This window comes from Agelaius tricolor, unplaced genomic scaffold (genome assembly GCF_023055355.1).
Source record: "Agelaius tricolor isolate 1412-34295 unplaced genomic scaffold, bAgeTri1.0.p SCAF_34, whole genome shotgun sequence".
Taxonomy (NCBI): domain Eukaryota; kingdom Metazoa; phylum Chordata; class Aves; order Passeriformes; family Icteridae; genus Agelaius; species Agelaius tricolor.
In genome coordinates, this window is record NW_027269294.1 from 1,252,524 (window position 1) to 1,276,173 (window position 23,650).

Consider the following 23,650-nt stretch of genomic DNA (forward strand, 5'->3'; position numbering starts at 1 on the left):
CATTCTTCACTCAGCTGGAACTGTGTGTTCCTCTCACCTGCCTGGCAAAGCAGAAGTTGGGGTGGCTAATTGGCTCAAAATTTTTGACAGAAAGAGCCCACCAGGTGAGGAAAAGAATCACAGCACATTCTTGGCTGGGTTGGAATTCTTTGGCGTTTTGTCTTTGATTTGGGTTTTTTGTGTTTTTTTTTCTTTTCCAGAAGAACAGATTAAAAAAAAAAAAAGTAGTATCACATCATCAAAGCCTGTTGCACAGACATAAGAAATCTTGATCAAAGTATTTTACTCTCAGATTTTCTAAGTGCTGAGTACAAGCTTGCAGTTTGAATTATGATTTTTTGTAATTGTCTTATGTTTTAAAGAAGCAAATGAAAATAACATTGAAATTCTGTACCTACAGCAACACAGGCAAAAACTAAAGATGAAATTGTTAGATGGACTTGGCCATCTCCAGAATTTCCAGCTCTGTGAACAGCTGCCAGCAGCAACAGGCTGTGATCCTGCAGAGAGGTGAGCTAGAGGGGCTAACTGGCACTAAAGGCAGGTGAAACTCCTTGCCAGCTGTTTTTACAGACAGCTCCTGACAGCAAAGGAGCAACGTGTGTTTGGACAAATTCTGGAATCTTGAGCTTTGCTCTGGCCTGTGAAGTGTATTGTCAAGACCAAGCCTTTCCTCCCATCTCCTTTCCTTTAGTCTTGCATTGTGTCTGTTCTCTGCTGTGGCATTGCTCTCCTTTATGATCCATTTCAACAATACCTTTCAAAATTTTCCATGGTTCATCACAGCCTTTGTGTAGCAACTCAAAAATTCACTTTTTGAAAGTGAAGGACAGAAAAATTTTAATTTATGTGGTATTCAGACTCCATACTAGCAAGACTGAATCAACAATGGCCAGACCTCTGCGAATTGCAGAATATCACTGTTGTTACTCTAAAATATTCAAGTGCTGAAGCAGACCATGCTGTTCTGCATGTCTTTTTTTTTTTTTAATAAAAAAAAACCTAAACAAAACAAAATTAAAAAAAGAGGAATTCTGGCATAAAGCATGTACAGGCTGTTTTAGGACTCTCACCATTTTTTTGAGATTGAAAGGACGAAAAGCTTTGGAAACCATAGTTTGTGATTCAGTCATTCAGGCAGCTGTTCAGAGGGCTAACATTCCTTGCCATGGACCAGAGCAGTTCCAGAGATAAAGAGCCATTCAGAAAAGCTTACCATATCAGAAACCCTACTGTTAGATCCAGGTAAAAAAGCTTCTTTTACTAGGAATTAGTGAAAATGAAGAAATAGAACATTTAAGTGCATACATCCATCACAGCATTTTTAATCTACAAGACAAATAGAGACTCTTGTCCAACAAAATATCAGTCTAAGATTTTTATTCCAGCAGCTTGGTCTACAGAGATTGCTTTCAATCACAGAGGCTTTACCCTTTAAGCAGAAGGCTGTCGTTTGTCTCCTTGAAGCTCGGGAGCCTGCTTTTGCCTCTGCATTATTCCAGTTATCCCTAAGCAGGTCCAGGAGGAACAGGCTATATCTTTGGTGGAACACTACTGTAATTTGCTTTATGGTGGGGGAAGGAGCACGGGTTGCTTTGTGCCATGTGTAGGAGGATGCTGTTGTTTCTCTTTCAACACTTTCCAAACTTGTACTTGAAGAGAAGAGTCAGACAGGCCTTATGAAACACGCTTTCTATACAAATAGTACCTAATATACCTTATTTGGCTGTGGTTTAGAGCCATTGCCGTTCTGTGATGGCTGCAATGGGCTCTCAGATGCACACTCATGCACGTAGCACGGTGGAGGGCTGGGAGCACAGTGGCATCCACACCTGCTATTCATAATAATTGTATTTTTTAATGAAGCAAATGCTGAGAAAACAAGGTTATTTAGCTATTTGGTTCTTTCTTAGTCCCTAAGAATGCCTGTCCATTTGAGCACCTGCTGCATGGCCCTTCGCAGGGATTTTGCTCTCTGCGTGCAAGTGCTTAGAGACAGGCAGACAGGCTGTGCCATGGCCTAAGGGGCTGGTGGTTTGTGCCAGCTGGAAGGTTTATAGCAAACTTTTATGTTGTTACACTGCCACTACGTGCCACTGCCAAGACAGGGCAGCACAGAGAGACCACAGCAAGCTGCATGAGATGTGGGAGGAGCAGAGCCAGCACACCCAAGGCAGGAGACAGCCACCACTTTGATACATCATGACAATGCCCATCAGTGCTATTTTGATTGCCAGGCTATCAAGTACCTACAGCTACTGCTTGCAAACAGGTTTTCTTCCCAAAGCAGGAGCCTTAAAGTGTTTACTCCTGGATGTTACTGTGCAAGGAATGGGAGCATCTGGAATGTTTATGCAGGGGGAAAATTAGGTCATGTGCAGCCAGATGTCCTATGCTTACAATCACAAATCAAAACTCAGGAGCAAACACGTTGTTATTTTCCCTGTGATCTAATTTTAAAATGCTAACAGGTACTTTTATAATATTTTGGCTTGATTTTAAAACCTTTTGCTTGCATTTTAGCACGGAATGTTACAAACGTATAACTATGCACAACAGTTTGGACCAAAAGTAAGAAATCAATGTACACATCAGGAGGACAATGACACAGAGGGAGTTCATCTGGCATCACACTGCTTCTCTTAGCACATGTGTTTAGGACATGCTGAGTGGCTTGGCTGGATGCTACTCTCTACAGCAGAGGTGTCAGTCACAGAAGCGTTTCTCTAGGCAGCACAATGCACCTCTTGCAGCCCTGAATAGTGGCCACAATGACCAATGTGTGCCAGGACAAACTGCACAGTTTCTTTTATGCCTTCAAGGAAGAGTAAGAGGTTTCACACAGGAATCAGCTGGTCGATTGCCACAAATATTTGCATTAAACTTTCCAAAGGCGTCCACACTGTTTACTGGGGAAAAAGAAAAAAAAAATCTGATTTAGAGGAAAGAACAGTAAATGGTGTTTAGCAACAGACACCATTCAGCAGGTGATTTTCTTTGCAAACATTCAAAGCACACTGTGAATTTGACTGCAGGTTACAGTTAATGGAGTACAGAGTTCACGTTCATCCACATTGCTCAGGCATAAGTGAATTCCCCTGCATGCTGGACTTCTACAAATTGTTACAGGCTTGAATTTAAGCCCAAGGTAAACCAGTTGTATGTGCTGAGATTACTGACACAAGTAGTTCCACAGCAGCATCAATAGGGGCCCAATAGCCACACTCAGTAGAATGGCTGAACATCTTTACTCAGGCATGCTCTGAGCATCAGTTTAGGGCTTTATCTGAGGATGCAATCCACTACTACTCCCTCTATCCCTTCACCAAATAATCAGTTGGTTTTTTTTCAAAGTCGTTTTTTTTCACTAGATAGTGATTTGATTCTCATGTCAACATTCTTTTAATTTCATTTTCTTTGCCTTGAATTCATTAAAAAGTACGATGTGTTTTAATGCAAAGTCAGAGTTGAGCTTCATACTCCAAAGTGTTTACAATCAAAACACCAAAAAAAACCCCCCCCAAAAAAAAAAACAAACCAAAAACCCCATAAAATTATTTCCTGACTAGGAATGCAGTGTGGTTTGAGACTTGCAAACTGGTCAAATGACCAGTAATCTTCCAGCATCAAATAGTAAAATATTTCATCAATCATTTTCCCCCTGCCAACAAGATCAAATTGAAACTCAGTGAGAGGCCCTTTTGTAAACTTGTGTTGCTATACGCATAAAAAGTAATCTTTTTGTCAAAAGGAGTCCAAGCAGTTTAAGCAGAATTGAGTGAACCTGTACACTAGTAGGAGATTAATCTATTTTTTCATCTATTTTCAATTTGTTACATCAGAGATGTTTCCTACAGCTTGCCTTCCCTGCCACCCCCACCCTTTTCAGTTACCGTCTCAGCCTTCATTAATTGAGTTGGCTATAGATGGTATTTGTTGTCTAAATCAAAATCTGGAAGAGCAACAATTTGTAGGGTTTGTCAGATGTTTACAAGGAAAAACAAAGATACCTAACTCAATTGCCTTCTCTTTACCACAGCATTTATGTGTTCCAGAGTAGAAAGAATTTCTTGGTTATTTGGTTTTCTGATGTGGTACCCTCAGGTACTCTTAGCTTTCAATTTGAGCAAAAATAAAAACATTGAGAGGCACACGCTTGCAACTTTTCTGACAATAAAATAATAAATAAAGCCACATGAGAAAGACACTAGCAAAATAGAAAGAATATTTAGAATTTTTCATTAGCACAAATTGCAAGTGCAGAGAGACTAATAATGAAAAAATTTATTTAAAATAAAACAGTCCAGGGGGCTATTGCTTTATTGTATAGAACAATAATCCAGAAGTCCAGTAGCCACACATAATTTAAACCAAATATCCAAAGGATGCTTTTTGCTTGGAAGAAAGCTACAACTCTCAGGTCTTTATCCAGTTTGCATGGGACTAAGATAAAGCTGTAAATAAACACACACTGTGACAATTTATATAGGGTTTGCTCCCTAGCCCCTTGAAGATGCCGGCAGTGGTTCCCAAAAAATAAGAAATACTTCAATAAAGTTATTTTTTGTTGAGAGCAGAAATACAAATTCACCAAAACAGTGCATGTCCATTTACCACATCCTGCAACTGGCACTAAGTTAGAACAAAAGATAGGTGAAGAGCAGAAAACCACATGCTGCAACTGTACTGTGTACCTTTAGGGCTCTTCAGCAACTTCTTCAGCTGTCTTCTCTTCCTCAGAAACTGCAAATGGAGACAGAACACCCATGAGAAACACTGGAAATTATTTCTTCAATGGCAAATAGTCAACTGAGTTGGTTCCCTTAGTCCAAAATATCCTTGGACTAAAGGGGTAGAATTTACAAAGCTATATTAGGTATGCAGGCATTTTTCTTTTTATCTTTTTAATTCTAATTTTAAAAGAGTTTAGAGGCCAGACCTTCTAAACTCCTGCTTAAAATCTCAACAGTGATGATTCTAACACACATTTTTCTTTGCATTCAATTACATCATTCAGCTTCAAAAGCAATAACAGATTGTTTATAGTTGCATCAAAGCACTGCAAGCTTTATCCATACCACATGCACTATATTTTTCTTTACACCGATGCCATTTAGGAAAATTCTGTCTTTCAAATCAAGACAGATGTTGATAAAATGTGTTATATGCAGCACAAGGGGAATTTTTTGTTCTTGATGAAGTTCACATCCAGCCACTCACTGAGCAGGGCGCTGAGCTCACCACACTGCCACGACCAAATTTAGCAACCTACTTCTACTGCACCACAGATAATTTGAAAACTGGATTTTCTGCTAAGGCTGTGATGCCCAACACAGCCATCACGGGCAGCCACACAGCATCACTCGAGTTCTGCATGCTCTTGCAGCTGCTTCAGTGCACACAGCTGCCAGCACTTCAGACACCAACACTTCAGAGCCAGCTGGACTCTGGCACCCCCTGAGGCTCACCACAGCTCCTCAGCATCCTTGTCCTGGCTCTCTGAGTGTGTACCAGAAAGCTCTGGGGCTGCTGGGGCTACTCCTTCCTTGTCATTAAGTTTTCCTCGTGGGCAGAAGAAGGTGCAACACCCAAGACTCTACTTAAAAGATCCTTGTCTTCTCTTTCCATTCACAATCGTAAATGAGGGTGAGCAACCAAGGCTCACAAAGCATGAAGTACCTGCCCAGCATATATGCTTGAAGTGGCTGAACACAACAGGATCTAGCAGATGATTAAATTTTGTCATGCAAATAAAACTTTGGAATTCCAGGGAAAGTCTGCCTCTTTCCAGCCCTGGAGCAGAAACCTATAAACTGGAACTCTTTTCATGTATATAGACATAGGCAAATATTCTCTAATGTATAAATTATCTCTTGTAGATACTGTTGCTTTGTTTTCTGATTTCTGTCTAATTCATAGGACATTACATCTACACTCCAGATACCCTTGGAAACACATCATGGGTAGTTTTAATGTAAAAATATTCTAGCATCAGGCTGAAGATTCAGGCTGCAATTCAGGCTGCAGTGGCCAACTGGCCATTTTCCAATACTCCTTGAAGCAGAAAGCAGTCTGTCTCTATAAAAAGCCTCTAACAGGTAATATTTACTAGTAGGCAGTCTCTATAGAGAGAACCCATCACCCAGCAGCTGCATGTTAAATTTTACTGGAGTAAATTCTCTCGTGTCCTGTTCTTCTTCCTGTCAGAGATCTCCATCATCACACGCTTTAACTGCTCCGTCAGAGGTTTGTCTCTGTCTTGTTTCATCCTACACCAAGCTACATGTCCATTAAACAGCTTCTTTAGGAGTTTTATAGAGCTAGCATCCCATATATTCCCCCAAATATCACCTTACAGCTAGTTCAATACAGTATATTCTGAACATCAATTATTTCACTTTACTTTTCAGAATGCTTTCTGGATTTTGAAGAAGCAACAGGAAAAGAAAGGCTCAGGAATTGGCACTTTTGCCTTTATAGGGAAAAGCCATGCAATAGAAATAGTACATTTGAAATGTGGAACTTTGGATATTTTACAGCAAGCAATACTTGATGTAATGCCATATATTCACTATGGTAACAAGCTTCTGGGTTTCAGTTTGTAACATCAAACATTCAGCTTATATTACCAAAAGTTCTTTCTCTGGCTGATAGTATTTATTTTTTTTTCCTTGTGAGTATTCTAATTTCTTTTGCACTAAGAAGAGTAGATCAGTAGGCAACTAGAGGGAGCACCATGGTCTTTTCTGCTTTTTAATAAAACCTCATTTCCTTTGGATGGGAATTGTGTTTATTTGTCTTCTACATGAATACCTGCCTTAAAACCAAACATTAACCACTTGTACTGAAAAAATTGTCTCTGGTCTGAATTATTCTTTATGGCAATCAGAAAGGCAATCTAATGCAAAAAATGTGGATTCCTCCCAAGGTGTTCATCCATGTCTCTGTGGAGTAGCTGTCACTGCCTGAAACACAAAGGGTCTTGTGGCAGGCATTGCATTTTGGATACCTGTGTTTGTCTGTAGAATGGGTGCAGTATGTTCATGCACAGAATTGCCCTCGGTTAGGGCACACATCTTGTACTGGAGTGCCTTTGAGCACTTTGTTCCTTGAGCAGTGTGACTGGAGCCCCCTTCCAGGTGCCACAGGTGTTTAGGGGGAGAACGGTGGCAGCAGCTGCTGGTGCCATGTCCACGCTCACGGCAGCTCGCACTGGGTCCCTCTCCTTCAGGCCTTGTCTCCAGCAAAGTCTCAGCCTGCCTGGTGAAGATCATCTTTGCTCTTTGCCATACTGCATACTGTCCGAGTGTCCTCTAGTGTTTTGGATTAGGGAGCAGTCTCTGGCCTCCCGATGGCTGCCCTGAGCGTTCACCTGACACCAGCACCAATCTCGGCCTGTTTCTGGGTGCCTTGGACACGTCCTGGAACAAACGCTCTGCGTCCCATCCCAAGGCCAGCACATCTTTCTCTGTCCAAGGGAACTGCTGCCATCCCAGGGCAAAGCCAGATGAACGACGCCCCGGCAGGCTGAGAATGAACCCCCTGCCCATCTCAGATGTGGGGCTGTCCCGCAGGGTCCTTCTGCACGAGGAACATCAGACAAACCGCCCGAGGCCTCACTGATGAGCTGGTGGCACAAAGTGTGACAAAATAGGGCATTTCTCCTTTGTGTTTCCCTGTTTCCCAGTGCTATTCACACCCTCTATCTTTTGTTTTTTAATCTGCATGCATTTCATATTTTTTCAATCCAGTTTAATCTCTTGCAATTGCTCCATGTAAAATCCTGCAGTAACACCCTATTTCATACAAGATACTTTAATCTCTGCCTGGTACAATGGTGACTCATTTTCCATAATCCTTGGATGAAGGATTTTCTGTCTGTTAAATCATTGTTAATAAGCCTTTCATGAACTCTGCAGCAAATAACGGATATAACTAAAATCACTCCTAACTTTTGTTAGTTCAAATACTAAAATATTAAGCTTCTTTATTTTTTCAAAATATTTGCAGAGGAGTTACAGCATCTTCACTTGGTTCTGTGTTGTTTCCTGAATGATGATTAGTTTGAAAACCTGGAGTCCCTGCATTTTTTCATGCAGTGATGATTATGACCCATTTTGTCTGTTTATGCCAGATTTCTTACAATTTCCACAGGCTGTAAGTGAACAAAACAATCTGAATTGTGCAACTGCTTCTCTGCAATGAGGACACATGGTGTTTAATGTTATGCTTTCCACTGAATGCCCAGCTGCTGTATTATCCTTATAGAACAATACCACTCCAGCTCCTTGACATCTTTACCAAAACACCCACTTGCAGCATTCCTGCCAAATAGATCTCAGTCAAGGGATAATTCCATCCTGACCCATACAATTTAAAGCCTGCCAAAAAATTATTTTGTTTCCCTTCATATCCACAAAAGTGGGGCTCACTGGGCTCCTTCTTAATTCTCTGGGGGAAACTTGCCCCTGCACACACATATCCTCCATCAAAAGCTCTGGAGTGAAATGGCTTCACAATTTTCCTGCTTCGTTTGGTGTGCTGTGATTCCCCCCATCCTAGCAGGGTCTATTACTCTACAGAATACACAGAATATTACTCTACCCTGTACAGAAGGATTACTTCACAGTTTCATACAAAGTGTTATATTGGCAGCAAAAAACCTCACCCTCTGTGTATATTTTTTTTCTTTCTGAAAGTTTATTTTTTTTCTCTTCCAGGTCTGAATTAGGACCTTAACTTGGCTGTGATTTCAACAAAAGGCAATATAAAAGAACCGAAAGCCTCAGAGGAATCAAAGTGATCACATTTGCTAACTGTAGCCACGGGACTGTGCATGTTGCATCAACAGCTGGTGCCAAAGCACTCAGGATTTGGACACAGCAGGGATTCTGAGGGCAAGCATGCCCAAGGTTAGGCAGAGCCACAACATACACACACTGCCCAACCAGTAGTGCAGAACATCTGTGCAGTGCCCACTGCTGATGTCTCACAGGGAATCCCAACCCAAACATGTCCTGCTCCTGCCCAGGGGGGCTGCAGGCACTCCCAGGCAGCCCTTAGCTCCTCTGCTTTAGGGGATAACCATTTGGAGAAGAAATGCAGCCTCCCAAATTGCACCTGCAGAACAGAACGTGGCTGGGCAACATTACACATCCACCAAACGCAATATCAAACCACTTGTGTGCTGGAAACAAATCTGGCTTGAGTTGAACAAATACAGAACAGGAAATTGATTTTACAGACAAAAGAAAATTGTGGATTTGTTCTGAAAGCTTGCATTTAATTGGGTTTTTTTTGGGGTCTTGTGGGTTTGTTTTTTTTTTTTTAAATAAGGCATCAGATTTAGGAAGCTCCAGTAGCTTATTAGCACAATATCCAACATTTCACCTAGAAATGTCACTTTTAGAAAACTACCCCTATCATTTCAGTGAAAAAAAACCCACCAAAACCTGCCTCCTCTGTAAAGCAGTAATTCCTGCAGTCTTTAAGGACGATTTCTACAAGCACTGAACTTGCAGCCCTGAGAGTGAGTGCAGAGCTATACACTTCTGTGCAGTTAGAGCAGAAAACAGCCCAAATGCAGAGGGATTCTGCATGCTCATGATGGTCACTTTGAACTGTGTGAATATTTGTGAGCTCAGCAGAACAGAGTGACAAGATAAGCAGGGACTTGTGTGCCCTGTGTGACTGACTCATCCCTGCTGCAGCTGATAATAAAAAATAGCATGCCCAGGCTGACTTTCTCCTGCTAATAATAAAGGAAACCCCAGGCAAGTGCATTGGCTTCCAGAGCCCAGATCCTACTGCTCGCACAGCCTCTTCCCCAAAAGCCTTCAAGCTTTTAAACCAAGCTTTCCAGCTTTCCTGGGGCAGTTTCCATGCAGAAACAGCCTGGAGTTCTGTCTGGGGTGTAAAGCCCTAGTGCAAAATTTGGCCAGCTTACAATGGCAGTCATGTCCTACAATCTAGCAGAAAACATGGTATAAGATGACCTTGAAACAAGGAAGAGATAGAAACTGATTTGTATATTATTTTTTTAATCTTACTGGATCTTAAACTTCTACCTTGCATTTTTAAGTGGTTTTCTAAGTACGTTTTCCTGATTTACAATAGAGAATAAGAAGATAGCTGTTCCAGATTTTAAAATGAAAGCTGTATTCAGTCTTTTCCTTGCCTGGGGAGAGGTGGGGATTCCTTCCAGCAGGACAGAAGTTTTATAACGAGGTTATACAAGATAACCCAGCCTGCTCAGGAGTTCAGCCTGTATTTCTTCCCTCAGTTTTGCATTTCCTTACCAACCCATTTAAAGCTAACATATTTTGATTCTAATCCTAATTCTTTGATTAATTTAAAAGTGATCTTTCCATTTAGAAACAACAACAACAACAAATTAAACAGGCACTGGTATCCTGCAATTTTTAAAGATATTTAAAAATACACCTTTCTGAGTGAATTACTTTACTTGAAGCAGTATCCTTCATATGATCAATTTTTTTTTCTAGGCAGTCAAGATGAGGCTGGTACCTGTAATGCCAAACACCAGGTTCAATTACTTTAAAAATACTCTTTGCAGAACAATTTGGTTTTATAATGCTAAAATAACACAAGTTAGCCAGCATCATACAAATGGAATCCACCTGGAACACGCAAACCAAAGCTGGAGTGCAAAACAAGGCTTTGATAACTCAAGCTGCCTGCAACATATCCAGTGTCACACACTAATTCCAAAGGTGGGCAGGGAGAAGGGGGAAAGTCAACTTTAATTGTGAAATTAGAAACAGTATTTAATTTACAGTCTTTTAGGGACCATCTTACATTAGAATGTGATGCTTCTGTTTAGAGAAAGCTTCCTCAGTTAGGTACATTGAAGGTCTCAGGATGCCCCCTGAAATGTTAAGATAAGCAGAGCAGAATATTCCTGGTTCATTTTAATAGTTTAAAGACCTGCTAATGGAAAACTGGCAGTGAAGTAGAATTGACTTTTAAAGAGTCAAATTCTGTCACGTTGGAAAAGTAATTCAAGAATTTGAGAAGACCTGCAAAACAGAGCACAGGAAGCAGGGGTACCTGGCTCACTCAGATCTAATCCAGGGGAGAGCACAGCAGTAGCAGCAAGAAGCTGTCATTCCCTTTAAGAGGAACTCCACGTATTTTGGTTCCATCAGCCTGAGGGGAAATGGAAAGGTAAATTGTTCCAAATCCTGAGGTGGTGATGGCAGCCCATGGGCATCAGGAGTTTAGTCCCTGTGGCATTCCAGCTATTGCACAGGATGAACACAAACCAAAGGCTCAGAGCCCAAGGTCTTTGGGAAACTGATGAGCAAAGGAAAGCTGGGCTGTCTAATAAACCTGCCACCACACAAATATGACATATTCTCCTTTTTGCAAACCATCCCAAGCAATCCAGATAAAGATCACGAGGTCCAGCTGAGGGCCTAAACCATGGCATTATGAAGCCCATTGTGAAGAATAAAAATTGTCACCACTCCATAGAGAAAGAGAAACGTGTTCAATGAGCCAAGCACATCTCAGGTTGTTTGTGTCTGATGTAGGTCATCAGTTCCCAAGAAAAGCCTCATTAGTTCCTACTAATGACCAGAAGATTCCCTTGAGGAGAGTTTACTCTGCAGTCGATGATTAGAAAAAGATTCCGAGATGCCTATTATGGTCACAATAAAAGCATAACAGTGCGTGTCACATTAATCCAGAATAGTTTATAATACCTCACAAATTTCAGGAATATTGATTTATATTCTGTAGCATGGAACTGTAGCAATGAGAAGCAACTCACATTGCTTGTTTGTTTGTTTGTTTTAAACACTGAACAATCTTTAGTTACTGATGGGAATGGATCACAAGGAAAACTAGCATAAGTTAATATGCACCGTGTGTATGAAAAACACCCCAATAATTTGATGTATTAAATCCTTTGGGAATTCTAAAAACACTTCTAATCAAGACATTTTCTTGAACATTGCTCATACAAAGTAATGCACCAAGTTTTATCCACTTTATCCACAATTTTTAAAGGAGCAAAGTTGTTGTTCGCAAAGGATGTTTTTCTCTGCTACAGGAAACATTGCCCAAAAATTAACTTCAAAATCCCCATCGTTGCCATTCTGGTTTGAACTGCCACCATGGGAAAACAGCAAGGGGTCCCTGTTGCCATCTTTTCTCTAAATGAGGAGACCAGCAGTATTCCTGTGATTGTTGTATTTACAGGAAAATTTCAAACACAGGTGATACTATGTACAGTACATTAAATGCTAACAGATTTTGTTGTAAAAAGTGAGTTGTTGCTTTGCAATTTAAATACATAAAGTTATTTTAAGGGTTTTTTTAAGTCTTGACAATGAGCTATGAATACTAGTAAAAGCAGTACATCTATTTTCTCATTAACAGTGACATTCATTTGGGCATTATTATTCACTGCATGTCCTTCCACCATTTTTGAGAAGCCACTTGCCCCCTTGTTCTAGAACAGACAAATAGGAAGACAGTTATTTTAGGCACTTCTCTCCCACTTATTTGTTTGCACTCAGCTGGGAACTTCCAGGGGTTTTTCCATTTTACCAAAATCTTCCTCCCCAGCCCAGTGCACACTGTAAGATTCTTTTTGGCTAAGCTGATCAAAACTGAACAGACTCTCCATGGACCGGCTGGGGTCTTCAACTCTGAACTCTTGTGAGCTCTTCAATGTTCACAGCTTTTACAGAATTTTTTTCCTAAATATTGCTCACTTTCTTCCAACAGAGATTTTCCAGTTATGTTATGATGACTCATCTAAAACTCAGTTTTATGAAGGAAAATCAGGAGGAAGAAGAAGAGACTAGTGGCCAATGGATGGCAATCAGGTAAGTGCAGCAGCCCAAGAGACAGATAAAAGAAAGCGATGAATGTCAAACAGAACTACCCAACACATGTTCCAGATACAGATGCTTCCCCCATATGATAATATTTACATAATTCAACTTCTTAGGTCCTAATTTAGTTAGATCAGCCAATCACAATCAGTAAAAAGTCCTCATTCCTCCACCTCACACAAACAGATGCCTAGAATGGTGTGCCTGTTCTACTGAGCAACATCATTCTGAAAGCCTCTGAATAATTATGAGCAATTGCAGACCACCCTGAGGACTCCTCAGTAATTTTCTAAGTACTAACAGTGTCAGCACACCCAGAATTTGGGAGCACTGACTGTATCAGGTGCTTTTGTGTGCTTGGCATCACTGTATGATGGGCTCAGCACAAGTCCTGTCCTGAGAGCAGCAGCTCCTGTGCAGAGCAGCCTCCAGTTGTTTCTCTAGGCTGCAGACAGCTGCCATGGCAGTGTGTTTGGAGCTCAGCATGGAAAACACTGGCACATTCACACACTAATCCTCCCAGACCCAGGCACTCACTCAAATGGCCTTGGGAATAACAAACACAGACCGTGCCCTGCAATACTTTAAAGAATAAAAAAAAAAAACCTGTTAGAGAAGTCAGGAAGAAATCTGGAAAAGCACAGTTTGGGGCTAATTGCTTCTCTTATTTCAGTTGATAATGCCAAAACCTCAAGCCTCAATACCAGAGTTGGAGAAGAATTTATGGTGGCAACCCAAACACCAGAAGTCACAGATCCCTAATCCAAATAGCACTTGGCCAATCAGTGAATTTTACAGCATTCGGATTGTCTGAAGAAAAATTTAATTTATGGTCCCACACACAGACTACACTGTGAAAGGAGAACAACAGGAATTTAACCAGTAACCAAGAACGACAGCTCAAGCAATAAAAAGGTAGAGAGAATTAGAGGAAGTTAAAACCTCGGGAACAGAGTAACATAGTTCAGTACTTTTTCTGGTAACAGTATTTCACAGAACTCCAGATTGGAATTGTGGATTGTAAATTGCTTAACTTGAGGCAAGGAGAACATTCCGGGCAGGTACCATTGTTAGCTGTCTGAAATGGAAATGATCCTGATTCAGTATTAAGCATCCGCCTCCAAGGTTGGGTTGGTTTTTTGTTTGTTTGTTTGTTTGTTTGTTTGGTATCTGTTTTGGTTTAGGTGGGGGGTTTTCTGCACATCCATGTAAAATAACACATTTACATGTTCTGTATACAGGAGCTGGAGACAAGCATCCCTTCACAGCTTGCACCTCCAAACATTAGAGAAAGCTTTATGGATTAAAAGCTTTATAGATTAGAAGAAACAAAGGCATTTGAAAAAGCAGAGGTTCACTGGTAACAATAAAAATACTTACACCTTCATCTGTAGAAGTAACACCAAGTTGCCAACAAAACTAGTTAAAGTTACTTAAATATATACTTTTTTTCCAAAGTTCTGAAAGAAAAATCTTCTCTACCTCAGTACAAGTAGAGCTATGCTACTTTTTCCCTCTAAATGGAGATAACATGAATGATAAAGATGGTTAAGTCCAAAACTGAAAGTTACATCCAGAAGGATTTTCATTAGAATTTTTTTAAGCCCAATAGCTGTTGGCTGCAAGTAGACACTGAACTGAGTGGCAGAGAGAAAGCAGAGACCTTTTGAAACAAACCCTCACCTTGTTGTGAGCATGATGCCAATGGAACCTTGTTCTAATGCAGCTTAGAGGAAAGGGACGCTGGTTTGGGCCGGTGTGTCAGGCCATGTGCTGCTGGTGGCCTCCCTTCCATGGGCAGGAGCTCAGGAAGAGCTGCCCTGGGCCGCTGCTGCTCTCCTGCAGGCAGGAGCAGGGCCAGGGGAGCTGGGCCAGGGAGCAGGGAGTGCTGAGCCTGTCCAGCCTCCCGGGCCAGGACCTGGGTCACACGGGGGTCACCTCGTGTGAGCCACGGGGAGGGCCCCAGGGTCACCACCTGGTCACACCCGTCACCAGCAGCTGCTCACAGCCATGGGCACTGGGCTCCATGGCACAGGACAGCTGGGCTCAGGAGTAAGCTCTAACATCCCAGGAGCACCCAAGAGATCAGGCAAGGAGAGCGCCCCTTGGCTTCAACTTCTTGACCATTTTACATCCCAAAGCTTTGTTTCTGCTGGCTTTACCACCCAGCCCAGAAAAACCACAGCAGCAAGGTTTGGTAGGAGGCACCTGGGATGACCCTCAGGCTCCCTAACAACTTCCAGCATAACACAAATCTGGACTAGGTCTTAGAAATCAGTAATTTCTAAAGAGCTGCTCCACTTGCAGGAAATACCAGCAGGAACTAACAATTACAAGGCATATTCCTTCTTATCAAATAGTGATCACAAAGTACATGACATCAACATGTCCAGAATGAGATCCTCAGACTTAATCACAGAATCACCACAGAGTGATTTGGGTTGGAAAGGACCTTAAATGAAATCTCATTCCAACCATCTGCCATGGGCAGGGACACCTTCCACTAAACCAGGTTCTTCAGAGCCCCATGCAACCTGGCCTTGAGCACTTCCAACAGTGGGGCATCCACAGCTGCTCTGGGAAACCGTTCCAATGCCTCACTACCCTCACAAGAAATACTTTATGCCTAATATCTAATCAATTTATACACCATGTTTCACAGGGAAGATCCCAGCTGCCCTTTCTCAGGGAAGAGCCTCTTCAATAAAATGGCAGAAGTATTTACCATACAGAAGATCCTACCTTATCCAACAATGGACAGTTATTCATAGATAAGCACTGTCAAAGGAATACACAACCACCTCCAGACACAAGCAAGTGCTTAGGAAATTAAAGGGAAATTTTGCAATTGCTCTCTAGAGCAAAAAATGCTGTAATACATTTTTAAACATATCTCTTAATGGCTCTAATTCACCAAATTTAACATAAAACAGACTACTTCCTTTCAAAATGAAGTGGTCTACATATTCCATAGAAATGGAAATTTTTAGGGCTCTAGGTATTTTAACTTCTACCTTATAAATATTTCTATATGTAAGCAGTAATAATCACAGCCAAGGTACTCACTTCTACTTTCTATAAACTGTATTACAGCAGATCAGACTAAGAATTGTTTTAAAATGTTATTTGTAATAGATGGTTTCAGAGACAAGCACAGGAACTAATCACATTTGAATTAAAATCAAATTCATACACAGACCTTGCATAAAACTCAGCAACTAGAAGTGCTGCACTATCTCTCAAGTTTGTTAAAAAGGCAATTAAGATGCATCCATTCCTCACTGGAGTCACCAAGAAAAAAGTGAGAATCATTCCAAATCTGCTAATGCCATTGATGGTACTGTGATAAACGCCCATGGATTAGCAGTCAAAATATTTTTAATCTCAGTTTGATCTGTGTTTTAGACATATCCAGATATATTCAGAACCCACAACACACACACACTCAAAAACTACATTCATAAATTAACCTTGAACTGCAGCAGCTTCTGAATTATCAGCAAGTTCCAAATTAGCATCAGCTTCTGAATTAGCAGCAGCTTCCTGCTGTGCTTCCTCCATGGCATGGGATTCCTCTGGAGGCAGTAAGTCATCCTCCCCTCCAGCTCCTGGGGGTACCCCAGCAGTCTCCTCCTGTGCTGTGGGTGCAGCACTCTCCTCCTGTGCTGCAGGTTCCACAGCAGCTGCTGCCTCAGCTTCCCCCGTGGTCTTCTCTGCTCCAGTGACTTCCTCCACCTCTTCTGCATCACCTTCTAAGGATTTATTCAATACAGTAAAGAGAGTAAAATGCATGCATGCAACAAAAAAATTCACCAAATACTTTTTATCATCATCATCCTCATTTAAATTTGAAGTGGAAAGCTAAGATTTGGGATCAGAATTGACGAAAAGATCAATAATGAATCCCCCATATTGTCTAATGTGGCATAAAAAAGCTATGTTTATAAGATGAGGAAACCATATTCTTAATTACTGATTTCATTACACGTTTCAGTGCAGTAAGAAAATAAACTTAAAGCAGGTGTTGGGGGTGCAGTGAAGGATAAAAAGGACAGTGTCAAGTGTTGCTTCCAAGCCCTCTGCTGAAGGGCCAGTGATGGTACACACACAGGTGCCAGAGGGAGCATGGCTCTGTGGAATTACCACGTGGGGAACAAGACATTTGGTCTTACATAGGTAAGAAAATAACTTGCTAATTTCCAGTGGTCAGAGCTCGCTTTTTTAGATATATGACCACTTATGACTGACTATTTTCTTTTTATAACTCACAACTCCCTTTTAAAGACTTGTTTACACCACTATGGGTCCAACTCCTTAGAACCTGAAAAACAGTGTTTTCCAGTCATGCATCACTTCAAATTCAGCTGAGACAAGTCATGAAAAACTAACAGCACAAAGCAACAGAGATGCTAAACCACCATGCAAACATGCACTAACATCAAGTTCACAAAGGAAAAGTTATACACCAACTGTTCATCACAAGTTCACCACTAGAACCAACTCACCATGCAAAAAAAAAAAAAAAAAAAAGAACTGGAAATAAATTTGTAACCAAGTGTAAACCATGTGAGAATTTAAACAAAAGAGCTTAAAGAGACATAGTCAGAGTTTGTTTGATTCTTTTGTATCTGTTTAAAAACCAAACAGATCAGTTTCATTTCTATGCCAGTGAAAGCCTATAATTTGGTGCTCAGGTTTCAAGACAAGTCCATTCATTGCTCGGTAAATATCAAAACTTTGCATTATGCAACCTGACCATGTCCCTTTAAGGAAACATTGTTTTAAAAACCCCCTTAATTCATTACACAAAGAACAGGCTAACAGCCAAGATCAGCATTCAGTACACTTTATTGGACAGTCAAATATAGAGTGCATTCACTCAGAGCAGCCAGCTTCTCCATCTCAGAACTGCCTCCTACAAAGCAGATTCAGTAATAAGCTCAATATGGTTTGGCCTTGCAAACATAGGTAGCTCTTTAAAAGTCTCACACAAAAGGAGTTTTACAATAGAAGGTACAAAGTCATCCCAAGGTAGGCTGCAATGTACTCAATGGTACACGATTGTCCTTTGTTTGTATTTAACTTCCTCAGGTTTGCAAAGAGATTTCCCTTGTGTCTGGAAAGTGTAAAAGCAGAGCATACATTAGAAAGTCTGGAAAGTGTGAAAGCAGAGTATAGATTAGAAAGATTGAATCAGCTTACAACAAGTTAAAAAGAAAAGTCATAGCTAAAAAAAAAAGAAATCAGGAACAATCTTAAAGGACACAAACAACAAACGGAAGACAAAACTCACTAAATAAGCAAGGAGAACATCCTGCAAGCCAAACATCATTTTACATTTGAAATGATGTCCCAGATTTTCTACTGCTACTTTGAGTCAGGCCTCTTCCAGGGGCTTTTTAAATCCCTCCCTAATTTGAGAGTAGCTTTCAGTTAAAACGAGCCACAGAAAATCTGCTATCAGATCTCTTTCTAAATGTCTGTTATCATTAATTAAATATTAATTAAATATTAATAAATTCGACCCTCTAATAAACAAAGAACCCTAGTATGATTCTTTCTCTTGTTTTGACAGACATGTTTGCTTTGTGCAGTTCTCTGTAACAGACATTTTGGGTTCGGGCATAAGGGGAGAATTTTCTCCCACATGAGAAATCACAAAAATCCTATCAAAGAAATCTCTGATCAGCTGCTCTCTAGCATTAAGTTCTTCCACCTAGGAAGTTCTTTCACCAGAGGCAGCAAATATGCCATGAACATGCTGCTTGGCATACTGCTTTTCTATCCATCGCTTCATAGGGTTACCAGCTCTGCTTTAGAGCTTATTTTAAGCTTGATTTAATGTGCCCCTAAAAAAGTATCAGGATACTTTGAGAACAGAATTTTTAACTGCTCTCATCAGCAATGCTTACTGGTAAAAAGTATTAAGGACTGACTCTAAAGAATGCACAGGGAAAGAAACTGCAATGGCACTTGTGGGAAAAGCAATACTATTCCAACACTCTGTGACAAGATAAACACACAAATATGGCTCTGCAGGGAACAGGAGAAAAAAGGGCAGGAAGAGGGATGTTAACTCTTTTGAGAATGCACACAGAGGATTCCGTAGGAAAAGTAAGAACAGAACTGATGCTCATTCTTTATGTTCTGTTCTCTTGGGTGCACACAGCTGGGAATGAAGAAGGGTTTAAAAAAGGAGCTGATTCAACGGTGGTTTTGTACTGTGAATTGGAATGAACTACTCAGAAGTCCAACTAAAAACTCTGGGTTGAGCATTTATTCAGAAGTCAAATATTGAAAATAATACAGGAAACAAGTTTCAACTGTATTCACTGAATGGCCTTAGAAGCATTTTGGACTTGTTACTATCAGTAAAAAGGGAGGCAGCAATCATCTGCCACTGGTTGTGACATTTATGTGACTTATTAAGCAGCAGGTGATGGGATGTCTGCAGAGTACCCAAGATCAGCTGCTGAGCACTCAGTGCTGTGGGTATTTCACTCCAGCATGTGGAGAGGCCAGGGCCAAAACTCAGTGCACCTTAGGAGAAAAGAGACATCACTGGGAATATGTGGGAAGGTGTGCTTAATGCTCCCCCATTCTCCCACTGTGGCAGTCAGAACGTAATGAGGGTAATCCTCACTTGTGTCCTGAACAGCAGGACACCAGGTCCCTGGAGAGATCTGCTTTGGTCCTCATTACATTTTCTATTTTAGGGACAAGGAACGATTGCAAATTGTGGCTGAATTCTCAGCATTTATTTTAACAATTGAGTTTTAAAACTAAACTGCTTTCTTTTTTTGGAAATTAAGATATTTTACTACTTTAAATCTTAAGGTCTGTAGTTTTAATGTTCTGAAACTAAAGCATGTGTTGTAGAAGTTCAAGGCTAACAACCTCTAAAGGAATAATTATAGAGGCAGACAATTTAAACCATGCTCTCACACTGAAGACAAAATTTAAACTCCTGATACTTTAATCAAATGTATTCTTTGTGTGCATGCAAATATATTAAAGCAGTTCTTAGAAGTCAACAGTATAAAAAAGAAAGGAAGAGCTTCAAGTGCTCTGGCTTCAATGCTTAATTCTTTTAAATAACAACCAAAAAAATATTTAAATATCCTTAAGAAATTTTCCTAACTGTTTTCCTAGCAAGGCCATGCTTGCCAAAGTTCTACCTTTTACATTAATGTGAACTTAACATCAATTAACACTAATTGATGTAGACAGGGACAACATTCCCTTACAAGTATTTGAACTAACACAGTCTAATTATTCAAGCATGAAGAGCTAAGTAAGGATTTGCTATACATTTAGGTAATGCCTGCATTTCATCTAACCCCAAATGGGAAAAGACAAAATCAAAGCTGTAGGACAAAAAATTGATGCAAGCTAATTTTTTAATGTAGGTTATTTTCCTCTATTGAACTGTATTTCCTGATGGCATGTGGCCTGAAGCCAACCTGTTGACTAAGAAAAGATATTATCTTCTCCCCCCACTGAAAACAAAAGAACAAAATTGATTTTGACAGCATTATGTATTCAGTCAAGTTTCATTAAGCTTCCAGTAAATCAAATAGCCATTATACAATTAATGGTATTCACACATCAACTCTTCCCATTCAAAGAGGCTCCACAGGTGGATCAAAGACCAGATTAATGCCTGAACGCTAAGGCCACGACCAAAATCCGTGCAGCAGCAGCAGCTTTGTAACAGAGCAATACTGTACAAGCAGCCCTGCCTTCAGTCCCACTCACACAGTTCAGACAAGGACGTGGACAGTGCTAAAGCCTGATTAGACAATACAGAAATCTGTTCCAAATCCTCATGTACCCAGGGAACAAGAGAAAGCAGCTCAACTCACCCTTTCTTGACCAAGGATTGCTTTTCTGCTCCTCGGCTCTCTCAGGAAGAATATTTGTATTTTCAACAAACTTGCTGCGGGGTGAACTGACTACTCTGTAGGCCTGAAAGGGAATTATACCTGAGTTTACAGCTACATCCCTACAAATTAGCCAAACACAAAGAGGGAAGAGGGAGAGAAGGGATTTTCAGCAAGTGCTACTGCCCATCTTAAAATGTATATAAAATTTATCCAAAGCAAGGTTTAAAAAATTAATAATCTGCTAAACTAATATCTTTATGTATTTCATATTTCTCCATTGTTAGAAAGCAAATACAATATACCATGCAGCTTTTGAAGTGCTGCAGGGTTTCAGGAACTGAAAACAGCATTTTAAAAGATAATTACATTAAGATTTCTATGTTTGTAATGTGGCAAAAATGTGACAGGAAGAGACTATGCTATTCATCCAGAAATGCAATCATATGCGTTTGATATTTTGAACAAATAGCTACTTACCATTCAAGAGGATTATTTTGTGGGACAGGGGAATATGTACATCTCTGGGGTGTGCTAGGCACTATCTCAGATCTTGGGGGAGAGGGACAGAGGTGAGCTATAGAACGGAGGATTTAGGGATGTGAAGCACAGAATCACATACATTTAGAAGCAGGGAGGAGAATGGTTACTGAAAAGCTTAACAAGACCAGGTGCTTACAAAACTTTAACACGCTTCCCTGAAGTAACTAATGCTGTTATCTTCCTTTTTTGTGCCCAAATTAACAAGGCTCGTATCTTCCCCTTGCAGCTGCAGATTGCTTATTTCACATCTGCCTCGCCCCCTTTGAAACACTGCTCATGTTTCTGGTGGACAAGACAAGGCGAGGGCTTAGAGACAGGTGCCTCACTCAGTCTTTGGACACGTTCATTTCACATAGTTTTAAACATGCTTTCCACCAGGAGTGACCCAGCACTACTTCTCAGAGTAACAGTAAACCAGGCAAGCAATAGGCTTTCACCTTCACTAAATCCTCCTAAGCTGATTTCTAAGTTAGGCTGCACTTAGCTACGATATCTGCGCTCTTTGATGGTTTGCATCTTGACCATACTCTAACCCATCACACACCTTCCACCACGCCAGCTCAGAAAGCACAAACAGCTCCGTCCCCAAACACTTACATAAAATAAACCACCAAAAGCAGCAACACCAGCAAGGAGATAGATCATCATGCTGTCTCTGGAAGAGCCAGGAACACTCCCAGATGACATCTGCCGAGGAGGCGCTACAAAAACCATCAGGTAAAGTGATGTAAAGTGCTGCTAAAATACGATCACAAAAAACAATTATGGAACCTGAACTCTGTATGGGAAAGGATGATTGAAAAAGGTTATAAAAACAGATGTTGATGCATATTAATGTATCCTATGACTGAGTAACACAGGGTGTGGTGCTCCATGGCTGAGCTCTTCCTAAGAGGTGTTTTTCTGTGAACAATGCTGTCTACCATCAGCTTCCCAGTACTGGGCACAGTCTATATAGACTAAGGAATGTTTAAAAAAAAAAGAAGGAATGTAAAAAGCTCCTGACTAAGTTAGGTAAAGTAATTATCAGTCCTGATTCCTTATGATCAGCAGAAGTAATGAATTCTCTCTTCAGGGCAATAACAGGGAATCTTTTAAAAAGCTTTTTCATTTGAATTCGTGTTCTTTCACTCTCAGACTGCTGACACTTTGATCCATACCCTTCACCTCGTGAATTGGCCAACAGAGCAGAGAGGCAGAACTACAGAGTTTTTCACCTGACTCGATACATATTAACTGTAACAGCAGTGCTACCCATTCATTTGTTATGAACTGATTCTTACTACAGTCTTGGATTCATCTGTACACCTCAAAAAGAGAACCATGAAAAACACACGTAATTCTCTTGGTCAACAATGCTTTCTGCGGAATTTTGTGACTCGATCCCAGATGAGAAATGTCTCATTGAAAAAGTGCTAATGAAAAATAAAATAGCTCTGAGCATTGCAATTGACAGCTGCAAAAACCATCGCAATGTCAAAACATTGCCATCGTGTGCTAGGTTATGTTTAGCATCATCTGTCTCATGACACAATTCTCAGACTCCAATAGCCGGGCATCCTCATGGATTTGCATACATTTATATTTTCGTTCAGCAGCAGTGTGTCTTTAACCCTCCGCCCTGGGGCAGGCAGCTATAGGACAGTGATCAGCAAGCTGCCATCGCCCAACGCGGCTGGCAGAGGGTTTTTTTGCCAGTGGTTACACAACCCCTGATGCGCCAAAAGCCATGGTTGTGGCGCACCGGGTCTGCTCCCGCTCCCTGCCGCGGCCCCGCCGCTCCGGCTGCCCCACCGGGGGGGTGCACCCCGCTATTTTATAAGGAAGGGAAGGCAGCAGCGGCCAGCGCTTTGCCATGGGGCGGAGGGTCCCGGCCCGGCTCGGCTGCTCGGCGGAGGGCTGCAGAGGGCAGCGCCGGAGCCCCGGGTGACCGAGCAGCCGTGCCCGGCTGCCGCCCGCCCCCGCCGCACCTGTCCCGGCCCCGCGTCGCCCCCGCCCGCGACCTGGGCGCATCCCCCGCGCCGCCGCCACCCGGAGGGCGCCCCGTCCCGGCACCCCGGGCCCGCTCCCCGGCCCCGCGTACCACGCTGCTGGAGGCGGCTGGCGGCGGCAGGAGCCCTGCTCAGGCGGGCGGCCAGCGCCTGCGAGGCGGCCCTGCACAGGGACATGGTGGCGGAGCAGAGCGCTCGAAGCCGGCTCTCAGCTGCCCGTGGCGGCGGGGATGCGGCGGCGGAGCCCGGTCCCGCCTCGGGTGCCGGGGGCGGGCCGAGCCGCAGCCCCGCCCCGCGCACCTGGGCGCCGCTGCCGGCCGGCGCTGCCGCGGGCACGGCGGGGACGGAGCGGAGACCCGGCTGCGGC

At 41.8% G+C, this 23,650-nt stretch overlaps 1 protein-coding gene across 1 annotated transcript; it reads right to left on the reverse strand.

Annotated features, from left to right (window-relative positions):
- Positions 1-1,301: 1,301 nt before the first annotated feature.
- MGARP (mitochondria localized glutamic acid rich protein) lies at positions 1,302-23,576 on the reverse strand. Its single transcript, XM_071452505.1, has 6 exons — positions 23,376-23,576; positions 21,890-21,993; positions 20,732-20,834; positions 16,337-16,618; positions 4,695-4,743; positions 1,302-2,909 (listed from the first exon to the last, which is right to left on the reverse strand). The coding sequence occupies exons 1-5, from the start codon at positions 23,458-23,460 to the stop codon at positions 4,697-4,699; spliced, it is 621 nt and encodes a 206-aa protein (XP_071308606.1). The 5' UTR covers positions 23,461-23,576; the 3' UTR covers positions 1,302-2,909; positions 4,695-4,696.
- Positions 23,577-23,650: the final 74 nt, after the last annotated feature.

What these genes read in the sequence shown, in the direction of transcription:
- MGARP (XM_071452505.1), bottom strand. Translation starts at nt 23,460, where the DNA reads ATGTCCCTGTGCAGGGCCGCCTCGCAGGCGCTGGCCGCCCGCCTGAGC. An exon ending in CTTTTGGTGGTTTATTTTAT is followed by an intron (nt 20,835 to 21,889) that starts GTAAGTGTTTGG and finishes ATTCCCTTTCAG; the next exon opens with GCCTACAGAGTAGTCAGTTC. An exon ending in AGAAGCTGCTGCAGTTCAAG is followed by an intron (nt 4,744 to 16,336) that starts GTTAATTTATGA and finishes CTCCATTTGCAG; the next exon opens with TTTCTGAGGAAGAGAAGACA.